Source organism: Panicum virgatum, chromosome 2K (assembly GCF_016808335.1).
Source record: "Panicum virgatum strain AP13 chromosome 2K, P.virgatum_v5, whole genome shotgun sequence".
NCBI classification, from domain to species: Eukaryota; Viridiplantae; Streptophyta; class Magnoliopsida; order Poales; family Poaceae; genus Panicum; species Panicum virgatum.
This window is the reverse complement of record NC_053137.1, coordinates 7654893-7666351: the sequence shown is the minus strand read 5'-3', so window position 1 is coordinate 7666351 and position 11459 is coordinate 7654893. Positions and strand designations below refer to the sequence as shown.

At 44.1% G+C, this 11459-nt stretch overlaps 2 protein-coding genes and 1 long non-coding RNA gene across 5 annotated transcripts; 2 read left to right on the top strand and 1 right to left on the bottom strand.

Moving 5' to 3' along the window:
* The first annotated feature begins 604 nt into the window (after positions 1–604).
* LOC120664589 (putative disease resistance protein RGA3) lies at positions 605–2881 on the top strand. The gene has a single exon (XM_039943867.1). It carries the CDS (start codon positions 613–615, stop codon positions 2086–2088), a length of 1476 nt encoding a protein of 491 aa, XP_039799801.1. The 5' UTR covers positions 605–612; the 3' UTR covers positions 2089–2881.
* A 2835-nt stretch (positions 2882–5716) lies between these two features.
* LOC120664573 (zinc finger BED domain-containing protein RICESLEEPER 2-like) lies at positions 5717–9989 on the top strand. 3 transcript variants are annotated; one of them, XR_005670963.1, is made up of 7 exons: positions 5913–6105; positions 6883–7050; positions 7168–8331; positions 8547–9142; positions 9221–9259; positions 9435–9494; positions 9679–9989. XR_005670963.1 is itself a non-coding variant. In XM_039943851.1 (6 exons), the coding sequence occupies exons 3-5, from the start codon at positions 7663–7665 to the stop codon at positions 9455–9457; spliced, it is 1542 nt and encodes a 513-aa protein (XP_039799785.1). In that variant the 5' UTR covers positions 5717–6105; positions 6883–7050; positions 7168–7662; the 3' UTR covers positions 9458–9499; positions 9679–9951. The 3 variants fall into 3 exon arrangements, 2 of the variants coding, with proteins under 2 accessions (XP_039799785.1, XP_039799776.1); XM_039943851.1 differs by having other exon boundaries at positions 5717–6105; positions 7168–9142; positions 9435–9499; positions 9679–9951; XM_039943842.1 differs by having other exon boundaries at positions 5800–6105; positions 7168–9142.
* Positions 9990–10465: 476 nt separating this feature from the next.
* LOC120695878 lies at positions 10466–11459 on the bottom strand. The gene is made up of 2 exons (XR_005683932.1): positions 11056–11459; positions 10466–10846 (listed from the first exon to the last, which is right to left on the bottom strand). It is a non-coding gene; the product is annotated as an uncharacterized LOC120695878 (long non-coding RNA).

Here is an 11459-nt window from a genome sequence, read left to right as displayed (position 1 = left end):
TTTTGATAAATTCATTATGTTTTCGTTTGCATGATTGGTTTGCCAAACGGAGATATGGAATGGAGGAAACGATCATCAGCTCCTCCAAGGAATCGATGGCCCGCAAAAAGAGTTGGAATTCTAACGATTTCATATGGTTGCACTGCATCGGCTTCAAATTTACTCTATCCTGTTTCCTTTCTATTTTGTGTTCGGTTCAGCGATTCTTGCTTTGTTTTATATGCACGTACACTTGCATGAAAAAGTATTGAAATTGCACGGCCCTATTTTTTTATTCTGAAAGTGGAATTTCATGGACGTTGTTGACTTGTTGCAGGCGGCGTCGCTTCTACATCTTAATTGGCACAGCTCGACTTTCAGGGGTTTGTACCTCTAGATCTATACCCATTTGGAATGCTAGATCAAAAAAATGGAGAAGCAGGAAGAATGAAACACCAAATTTAAGATGGTCAATACATGTGCGTGGACTATTGGACGCGACGTCTCGACCGCTTGAACCAGCAATCTCTGTCTCTGTAGTTATTCTTGATAAATATCATTACATTACACTCCAGCTTCTTCTGCTCATTCTTCCCACCAGCTGTGTTATCTTCCTGTAGAGAGTTTGAAGAAATGGACGTTCTCCTCTCTGCAGTCCTTGGTGAGTTGATCACTAGATCCATAAATTTTATCATCAGCAAATACTCCAAGCCCATGCCACTGGATGTGAAGGATTGCCTGCGCAGGCTCCTGCTCCGGGCACAAGTGATCATCGACGAGGCCATGGGACGGCACATCACAAACCAACCCATGCTCCTCCGGCTGGTTATGCTAAGCGATGCCATGCACCGAGGCTACTACGTGCTCGACGCTATCAGATACCAACATCATGATGAGGAGGATGCCAAAGATCAGGTTGTGAGTCGCTCTTCGTCTCTGTCTATAGTAAATTCTGTAAAGCACCTATGTTTCTCCAGTAGAGCTGCTCTGCCTTTGAAAGAACTGCAAGAGACGCTTGACAATTTGAGCTCCATGATTCGTGATGTAAATGAGCTCGTCCTGTATTTGGCGAGCTATCCTCGCCTGTGCAGCCAACCTTACAGCATGCATCTGCAGCTGGCCAACTGCATGTTTGGGTGCCAGATAGAAGCACAACTAGTCATCAACTTCCTGCTGAACACACAACCTCATGGTGCTGAAAAATTAGAGGTCCTGCCAATTGTTGGACCAAGATATGTTGGAAAGAGCACCCTTGTCGCTAATGTGTGCAAGGATGAAAGAGTATTTGGCCATTTCTCAAATATCTTATTTTTCCGCATCCATGGTTTCACAGATGATGAGGTAGCTACTTTCAGAGAAGGATGTGCAACAAAACTTCAAAATCACATGTCAGATTCGAACAAAGATGGAAGATTGCTAGTTGTTGTTGAGTTAGATGGGGATGTCAGTGAAGAAGCACTGAATAGGTTGTTTTCTGCTTCTAGACAGTATGTGCCAAGGGGTAGTAAAATCATACTTACAAGCCGGTTTGACAACATTGTAAAGTTTGGAACAACAAAGCCTTTGAATCTGAAGCACCCTTCCCGTGAGGCGTACTGGTATTTCTTCAAGACGCTGACATTCGGAAGCACAGATCCTGAGATGCATCCAAGGCTCACGCACCTGGCCATGGAGATAGCCAAGGTGCAGAGAAGTTGCTTCCTCGATGCGAGCATTGTTGCTCGTCTGCTAAGGGATAACTTTAATGGCTTATTCTGGTCCAAGGTTTTGGCCTTCTTTAGATGCTTCATCCAGCAGCGCGTATCAAGATTTGGTCAGCATCCATTTGATCTTTTGGGCGAGAACAGAATTGCACATATAGGTAGAATGGCTGCCCCTTCCGAAGACGTGGTGATTTATCATCAGCATCAACGCTCTTCAGAAGAGGAAGTTCCAAAGATAAGAATGGATGATGTGATATATGGAAGCGTTAAGCCCCATGGCAAATTTGAGGTCCTAGTATGGAAGTCTCAGATACCACCTTACTATAGCCACGTCTATACTTGTGAGATCCCGGCGATAAAAAACACAGGTGCCAAGCGGAAGCGTTCTATGGGAAGAGGAATGTAGCTTTCTTCTTTTTGTTTTTTTTTTGAATTTTTGTGATGTGATTATCAGGCTTAGGTAGGAGGATACTTGAACATGTGTTTGTTACCTGTTAGAGCAACTCTAACAGCCTCTGTATATCCTTTGGATTAGCTAAAAATGAAAAAATCTCTGTAAAATCCGGATGCAACAGACTATCTTTCCGGCTCGCTTCTCTTTCCAGCTCGGCAACCCGGCCCCCTCGGTCGGCATCTTTGCCGAAGGAGTGAGCTCGCCATACTGCTTCTTCCCGCCCCGGCGCCCCGCGCGTGTCTCCGTCCCGCCCTCCCGCGGCAGCCCATCCAGCTCGCGGTTGTCACCCGCCGGTCAAGCAGGAGCAGCGCCGCCGGCTGGCCCGCCTTCATCTCCGTCTTGCCCTCCCGCAGAGCGCTATGATGTCTAGCAGAGCCGGCCTTGCGTGATGAACAAGAGCCTAATCGAACCATGGAAGGGCGGATGGATGGATTTCATAGGGAACCATGATAAGCACACGAATCAAAAGCTACATGAACAGAGAAGGTGAAGAATCTCGGCTTGCTCGAGAACGAGAACCCAACTGCAAGAAGAGCGGAATCCACCCAAGCGTGGAGGAGGAAGGTAGGCGTGGTGGAGGAGAAGCGCCATGGAGAGGGAGAAGGGAGCTGTTTGCGTGGTGCTCTGCTGAACCTCGCCGATGGGGAAGGGATTGCGCAGAGGAGGTGGGTGGTGGGTTGGTCGCTATACAGAATACGGAGAGGAGATTTGGAGAGTTTGTTGGATTGTGCCGAAATTTGAAGAAGAAATCGTAGTCAAATGAATAGCTAAATGTGAATATAGAGAGTGGAATTTTGCTAAGCTCTTGTAGTTGCTCTTAGGATGTGTTTTAACTTTTATTGTAAACAGAACAATGTATTATGTTTATGCCACATAATTTGAAGAGATGTAATGCAATGAATTGCTTCTTGCTGGTTTCGCTCCTCCAGATGGATGTTACAATCGCCCGCCTTTGTTATCAGGCTCGAGTTCTCCATTTGTTCATTTGAACCCTGAAGATTATTTTGCCAGGAATGCGTCATGGTCATGTGCTTGGTCACTTGTGTTCGGTTGTGAGATTGAGATGAGCACCTTTTTGTGGAGCCAATCATGGATCTTTCGGGCTTTGGCTGCATGCTGTGAGATGCTCCAATCTGATAACATAATGTATGATGCTTGCTCTGTTTCGATCTGTAACTGGACTTGTGCCAGCCGAGAGAGTAATCTCCACAATTTTGCTTTCCCAGTCAACAGGTGCTAAATTGCAGAAAGTGAAAAGGTTTTTTTTTGTGAGACCGAAAAGGTTTGCTGTTTCCATCAGTACTACTGTACTAGCTAGAGATGCAGAATCAAATTCAGGCTGTTCAGATTCGGACATTCTCTGTACTAACAGAAACTGCTCGGGGACCGAGCCGTAGCTCGGGTGGCGAGACCTCCGGGTGTGGAGGCCGCCGGTCACGGTTCGAGCGCGCTCGAACTCGTGATTTTCCCACCGGAACAGTAGTTCCCTATTTGTATAGTCTCCGCTTGGATGGATTCCAAGTGTTTGCCTCTCACGCGTAGTGCCACAAAGGGACTGCAACGCGCCCGTTGCCTACGGAGCCTTGGAGGTTTCCGGTGATTTCCAGAAGGACGCGGTCTTCATATCTGTGTGTAGTTGTAGGTCTGCTTATACACGTGTGGTGTGAGTGTGGTGTGCGTGTGTAGAGTGGTGCGTGCGTGCGTGTATGAACAGATGCTACAGCTGTACCCAGATGAGAGGCGTTCAAAAAAAACTGAAACTGCTCGCCTGAAAGTTAACCTCTGCTCGATCGCTGTCCTGTCTCGATTCTCCGACTAGATCCAGATGCCGTGACTAAAACGTCGAACTGGTGCTACTAGCCAGAGTCTTCGATGCGAACTCGACCATTCAGTCAGAACTGGACCATCCTTTTCCTACCATGGAGTGCAGTCACAGTCGAGGACCCGTGATGTCGGCACTCCCACGCAGTTTCCTAACAGCGCCGCGTTGCACGTACGCTACTGTCTGCTCCTTGAGCCCCATGCCGAGGACTTTTGAGCCCATGCTGTTTGAATTCGTGGGGCCATGCGTTGCTCCGGTCAGCGGCACAAGACAAGAGAATGAGAACAAAATGTTACTTCATATTTCATCGGTGGCTGAGGATGAACGTTGGCACCCCCGTGCCTAGCCAGCAACAGCCCCCAGAGCCGCGGATCCGCACGGCCGCCGAGAGAAGCCCCAACCGACACCGCAGCGCCCGAGCTCACCGGGCGGGGGCCGCTGCACGCTTGCCGGATCCGGCCGCCGAGGCCGCGAAAACACGAGCCACGACGCCAGGGACGAGCCCGCCGCCACCGGCTACAGGTGCCGCCGCGCGCAGCCCTCGTGCGAAGCACCCGGTCACCACAACAAGAGACCCTGTCGTCGCCAACCCAGGGAGCTTCCCGCGAGTCCCTCCGCCGACGGCAAGGATACGCGAGGCTTAGCGTCTATTTATCACACGTGCGACTAGAAATCATACTATCGCACAAGTAAAATATTTTTAAGATAAAAAATATTTTAGAATAAAATAAAATGTTCCAAGATAAAATAAAAAATATTCTAGAGATATAAGTTATTTGGGAACAATAAAAATATTCTAGAGATAGAAATTGTTCCGAAACAAATAAAAATATTTATATTATCTAAACATAACCAAGTGCGATAGTATAACTTCTACCCGAGGCGAGAGGAGGTGGCCGGCAGCGGTGCTGGGAGGTCGCCGCCTGAGTCACCCTAGCGTGGGCGACGCAGGGGCAAGGAAAAAATGTATCCATGAATATGATACAAAAGTATTTTGTTCATATATAAAGGGAAAGATAGTTGGCTTTAACTTGATTTTGTATAAGGCGGTGATTGAAATCCAGCAAAACAAAATTACTCATAGTTATGAATCACTTGTTGAGGTATATATCTAACTTTCATATCTAATTTTTCCAACTAAAATTCTGCGCACAAGAAAGGCGCATCGTGGACCACGCAATAGTGTGAAGGGGCCGCAGTACGCTTCTTGATGCCCGCCAGATAAGGCCCAATAGGGCCCACCCACCATTGGATCCACGAAAGCGAAACCAAATGGATTAGATCTGCACAACAGCCCACTCGAGCAACCCATTTATGTGCTGAAAGCAAAATTTGGGCCGTGTTTAGTTGCGGTCTGTAAAGTTTTTAAAATGACATATTTCTACATTTGAAGTACTAAACGTAGACTAATTATAAAATAAATTACAGAACTCGTCTGTAAATCGCGAGACGAATCTAATGAGCCTAACTAATCCGTCATTAGAGATTATTTACTGTAGCAATTTATCGTCTAATTACGGCCTAATTAGGTTCATTAGATTCGTCTCGTGATTTACAGGCAAACTGTGCAATGTGTTTTTTATTTTGTCTGAATTTAAGTCTCCATGCAGATGCCGGAAAAAAAATTAGAATTTTGATTTTTGGAACTAAACACAGCGTTAGTTCACACTTCACAATACTCGAGCAACTGAAACTCGCCCTGTTCGTTGGTTCGGCAAAACCGGGTACTGGCCTCCACCCGACCCGGATCGACCCGATGTCTCCGGTCCACAGCACGGGTTGGAGCCGGACCAGTGTTACCCAAGCGATGGTCCGCTGCTCCTGGTTTGCGGTTCCGACCCGTGAAACCATCGATCCCCCAATACATCGAAAGAAAAAAAAAAAAGGCGGCGGCGGCTGTAGCGGACGGTTCCGGCGGCAGCAGCGGCGACCGGCAGCGACGGCGGACGGACAGCTGCTATGGAGGACGACTGCGGCGGACGAAGATGCAGCGCGACAGCCTCGCTCGAGGCCTCGAGGTGGAGGCTGCGCTCGCGGCCGAGGTGGCGTGGGATCTGGGGGAAGCCGTTGCCTCTATGGCTGGTGACTCCTTGGACATGGATGTGGACTCGCCACCGCATCTTCCCATGGAGACCTCTGCTAACAAGGTTTTCCTTCCATTCTTTGTGTCATTGGTTCCATTACCCATGAACCCTAGCTCAGATCGAGATTAGGTTTAGTTTGTAAAGAAAGGGATGGGGCGTGCCATGGCGGCGAAGGCTGGGCTGTTGAGAACGAGGTCGGTGCGGTTGGTCCTGGCACGGTTCGTGACGACCACCCGGGCGCCCGCCGCGGCGCAGAGCTCCCTGTCCTTGCACCGGACCTGTAGCACAGAACGCACGCACGCACGCCGGAATAGAATCACTCACTCGCTGGCTTTCTTTGTTTGCAAGATTCCATACATTCTTTAATTGTGATGATGAAATCCCACGTCAGTCCATTTAGTTGTAGCCAACAATTTCTCAACTACGAGTCCTGAAAATCTGAAATGCGTGCTAAAATGGACTTGCATCCTTACTGTCTGAAAAAAGACAGGTCAGTATCCAACAATTTGTTATGCTCTGGACTTCTGGTGTTGCATCTTTTGGTTGGCTTGAATGTTTCTGTCATACGGACTCCATGGATTCATGTTTCTTGCTGAAGAAGCCCGGCTTCTTTTCTCAAATGCATCAAATGGGAACCCATTCGGCATACACATGTTAATAATTATTAACTGAATCCTTTTCTTTTGATGAGCGTGTGTTTGCCTGTTTTGTTCATAGTCGCAGCTTGTCACATCTTAGGAAGTACCATTTGACCAACTATGTGAAGTGTATATGTTTTGTTCATACAATGGTGAAGTGTATCTGTTTGCAAAAGAATTCAATAACATATTAATTCTTAAGGTTATACTGGATGGTGAAGAACATTCTTTGGAAGTACCTGCTGCTGCAAATCCCCTAGAAGATAGCAGTGAGAGAATGAATAGGTTAACTGTTATGCAGAAAAGGTTATTGGAAGCAAAGAAGCGAAAGAGATTAATTTCATCAGTTCACAAATCAAATTTTGTACATGTAAGCTTTTGTGTCAATCTCAATTTACAATAGCACAAATATTCAGTTAGATTATTATTGCAGCTGGTTAATTGGTTTACTACGATATCTTATTTATTACTCCTATTATTATTGCAGTTGGATACTCAGTTAACTAGCTCTCCCAGTCAGACCTCTCCAGTTCATAAAAGAAGCAAAAGAGTTGGTTTGAAAAAATCACTGGTTTGGCAGCATTTTGATACGGGATTGAGAGGTCAAAATCCTGTTGCAGTGTGCAAATATTGTAAACAAGTATATGCATGTGATAGATCCACTCATGGAACGAGCACCTTATGGTACCATCTAAGATCCTTATGCCCAGAAGAGCCACTCAAGGGTCAGGACATGCAAAGGAAAGGCCAAGGGACACCCAAGCAATCTTACAGTATTGAAGACTACCGCAAAGCGCTCGCTGAGATGGTTATAATTGATGAGATGCCTTTTAGATCTGTTGAAGGTGAAGGATTTAGAAGGTATTCCAAAGTGCTACAGCCAAGGTTTGAACCACCTTCTAGAATCACAGTAGCAAGGGATTGCATGCAATGATATATTGAAGAAAAGCCCAAACTGAAGGAGAATTTGAAGAATCATTGAATGTGCCTAACAACAGATACTTGGACCTCAAAGCAAAACTTAAACTATATGAGTCTAACAGCCCATTGGATTGATGATCACTGGAAGCTTCAGAAAAGGATCCTTAATTTCTGTTCAGTTGCAGATCACAAGGGGGAGACGCTTGGAAAACGGGTTGAAGAATGTTTGCTAGAGTGGGGTATTGATCGCCTATTCACAGTCACGGTAGACAATGCATCCTCCAATGACAAGCTAATTGAATACTTGAAGGGTGTGTGCGAAGATTGGAATGGAGTTGTGTTAAAGAACAAATTTCTTCATGTGAGGTGCTGCGCCCATATAGTCAACTTAGTCGTGAAGAGTGGACTGGAAGAACATAATCACTCTATCGAGAAGATAAGAACTGCAGTTAAATTTGTGAGGTCTTCATCATCAAGAATGAAAATCTTCAAGAAATGTGCAGAATTAGAGAAAATATCCAGCAGAAGTCTTTTGAACTTGGATTTGGAGACAAGATGGAATGCTAATTATTTAATGTTGGAGAATGCCGAAAAGTTTGAGAAAGCTTTTGCAAGATTGGAAAAAATGTGCAAGCCATTCAAAAAATACTTCCCAGACAGAGATCCTCCCAGTCCAGGTGATTGGCAAACTGCAAGGCGAATTCTGTGTTTCCTGAAACTATTTGAAAAGGTCACAGCTCGTCTCTTAGCCTCTTTACATGTAACTTCAAGCATTGTTTTCCATGACATAATGTTGATGCGTGCAAAATTACTTGAGATTACTGGAGGTGAAGGTCCAACAATATCTTCAATGGCATATCTCATGAAAAGAAAATTTGACAAGTACCGGAAACAAGAAGGCAATCTGAACTACTTATTGTTTATTGCTGTCATTTTGGATCCCAGATACAAGCTTCAATATTTAGGATTTTGCTTAGAGCTTATGTACGGACCAGATGAAGGCAAGGAACTAGCTGAGAAAATTGAATCAGCTCTTAATGAATTGTTTGGTTACTATGTTGAATTAGTTAACGCCTCTTCTTCTAGAAATAGAGGTTCAAATCAATATCCAGTTCACATCAATGTAGATGAGGAGGATGAAGAGAATCCATGGGATATGTTAGCTTCTCAATTTGAGCGACACATGGAGGAGGTTGAGAGCGAACCAAATGATTCAGAGTTGACAAGGTATCTAGCTGATAAGCGGGAGAAGAGAACTAAAGAATTTGAAATTTTATATTATTGGAAAGTGAGCCCCAATAAGTATCCTATACTCTCCCTTTTGGCAAAGGATGTGCTTGATGTTCCGGCTTCCACGGTTCCTTCGGAGTCAGCTTTTAGCACGAGTGGACGTATTATAGATCCTCTTCGCTGCAGTTTATCAACTAGCACGGTTGAAGCTTTGATTTGCTCGCAAAGTTGGCTACAGACATCCTCTCAAAGTACAGTGAGTGCAAGAGAGGTCGCTGAAGAGATTCAAACCTATGAGGAGATTAGAGAAGGTATAGTTTTATAATTGAGTAGAAGTGCTGCCTTATGTGTGTCATAATTGCTAACATTATTCTTTTCTTTTTATTCAGAATTTCTTTCGAAGGACTGCATAGATAACCAAGAGATTGGTATGTCCCTTTGTTGTATCAGTGAATTTTCTTCAATGTATTAGTTCCTGTACTTCTGAATTGGATAGCAGCTTGGTAGTTTTTGTGCTAATCTAATTAAGTTTGCCTTCAATTATGTTTACAGGATAACAATTTCTGAACTGGTAGCTTATGTAACTTGTCTTTTTTGTTTCAGATTTCACTGAGCTTGAAGGATAGCGATTTCTAACAAGGCGTGTATTGTGTTTCTCACAGGGTAAGGTGATTGATTCTATTGGGTCCAAATCTGAAACTTAGGTCCATTTTTGCACTCACTTATGTTGGTTGATTTCCTTTTGATATAGACCACCTGCAATAATGCATGTCCACACTATTTTCCGTTTGAAATGGTACATATGGATTTTCCTGAATCTGAATCTGTATTCCTTAATTTTCTGCAGATTTGACTAGGTTGGAAGCATAGCGTTTTCATGCAACTATGGAAAAAAAGTTAATGGTTCTGCTGGTCCAAACTCCATGGGCTACCGCAACTGGCCTCATTGTTTATCAATTTGATTTTTTTTCTTGGAGCTTATATATGTTAATTGATCAATTATTTTTCTTTTTATTATTTCTTGTTCAATCCATGTTAGTGTATTGCTGCAGCTGTAAAGCGACTGACCAAGTATTCCTGCAGAGACATGGCACTCGAATAGTCTGATGTTATGCTTTCACATGGCAAGAATATTTCTGTAGAAATTAAATTTTTTTTTTGTCAATGAACTCCGATATGCTGATTTGCAAGTTTAGAATTTTGGATGGTGACTCTTGTATCTGGATCACCACCTTCTTGCTCTTCTTAACTAGTTTTGCACATGCGGCAGGTTAGTTATAGCGGCAAGCATAGTTTATGGCCAGCACACCACGTAACAACCTGCATAACCCGTACTGGGGGGGCAGCGGCTGAATTTTTTTTTTTTACCCACAAACCAGTCAACCCAACCCGCACCAGGATACTACCAAACCGGCCAGCAACCCGCGCAGGACCAAACCAGCCCAGACCAGCGACGTTCCCATGGCCTGGTTTGGAAAGAAACCAGAAACCGGAATGACCGGACCATGAACTGGGCGAACTGAAACATTATATACATAGCGAACCTGATCAACATTCAACAATCATGTACAATCAAGCCAGATGATGGCTGCATTTTGTATTACCAAATGGAAAAAAAATGAACTACGCCCACATTAATACATTCTGTATGTACATTAAGCTCAAGCCAACTAATGTTCACCTCATAGGAATATCACTGAACTTACCATTCCAGTTCTTACACTGCTGCACTAGTAACTGATACCCGTATCTTACAAAAAAGAAAAAAAGGCAAACACTATCAAGATTGAAGAAGAAAACTAATGAACCTGTATTGAAGGCTATGCAGATAGCATCAATTAAGGAGTAAGTAAAGAAAAAACAATACGCTTTGTTTTCTATCTCAACACCTTATCAGTTCTGCTGAAGGATTCAGGTTCTCTGTGAGTTACTGCTGGGCTGCTAGCTATCGAGAAGATCCAGCAGCCGAGCAACTATTTTTGAACATCTTGGGATGAGTTGTGAGCCCCAGTCTCCTGCATACGGAGAGAGTAAAATGTATGTTACAGTATACGATCCAAATACCCTAGGTTACAAACTGCATCTGCAAGTTGCAGGGTACAACAATCACATTATCACAAGAAGCAAACATAGCAATGTGAACATAAGCAGAAAATTTGTGAACATATCAACTCAGGTGTAAGTAAAGAAAAGAAACAATACGCTGTGTTTTCTATCTCAACACCTTGTCAGTTCTGAAGGATTCAGGTTCTCTGTGAGTTGCTGCTGGGCTGCTAGCTATCGAGAAGATCCAGAGCAAATATTTATGGACATCTTGGGATGAGTTTGAGTTGTGAGCCCCCTCTGCTGCATACAGAGAGAGTAAAATGTATGATTACATTATCACAAGAGAAGCAAATATAGCAATGTGAAACATAAGCAGAAAATTAAGTTTATGAAAGACTGAGTAAATAATATTTATGTCAGCCTGTCATGTGCAGAAAGTACTGTTCACGACGTGAACAGTAATAGGGTCCATATATTAGGAAAGATTAGATTAGATTGGTTTGTTATTTCCTTAAATTTGGAGATTGGTTTCTTAAGGGTCAAGTCAGCCCATCTCTATATAAGGATGGGATTGTATTTCTT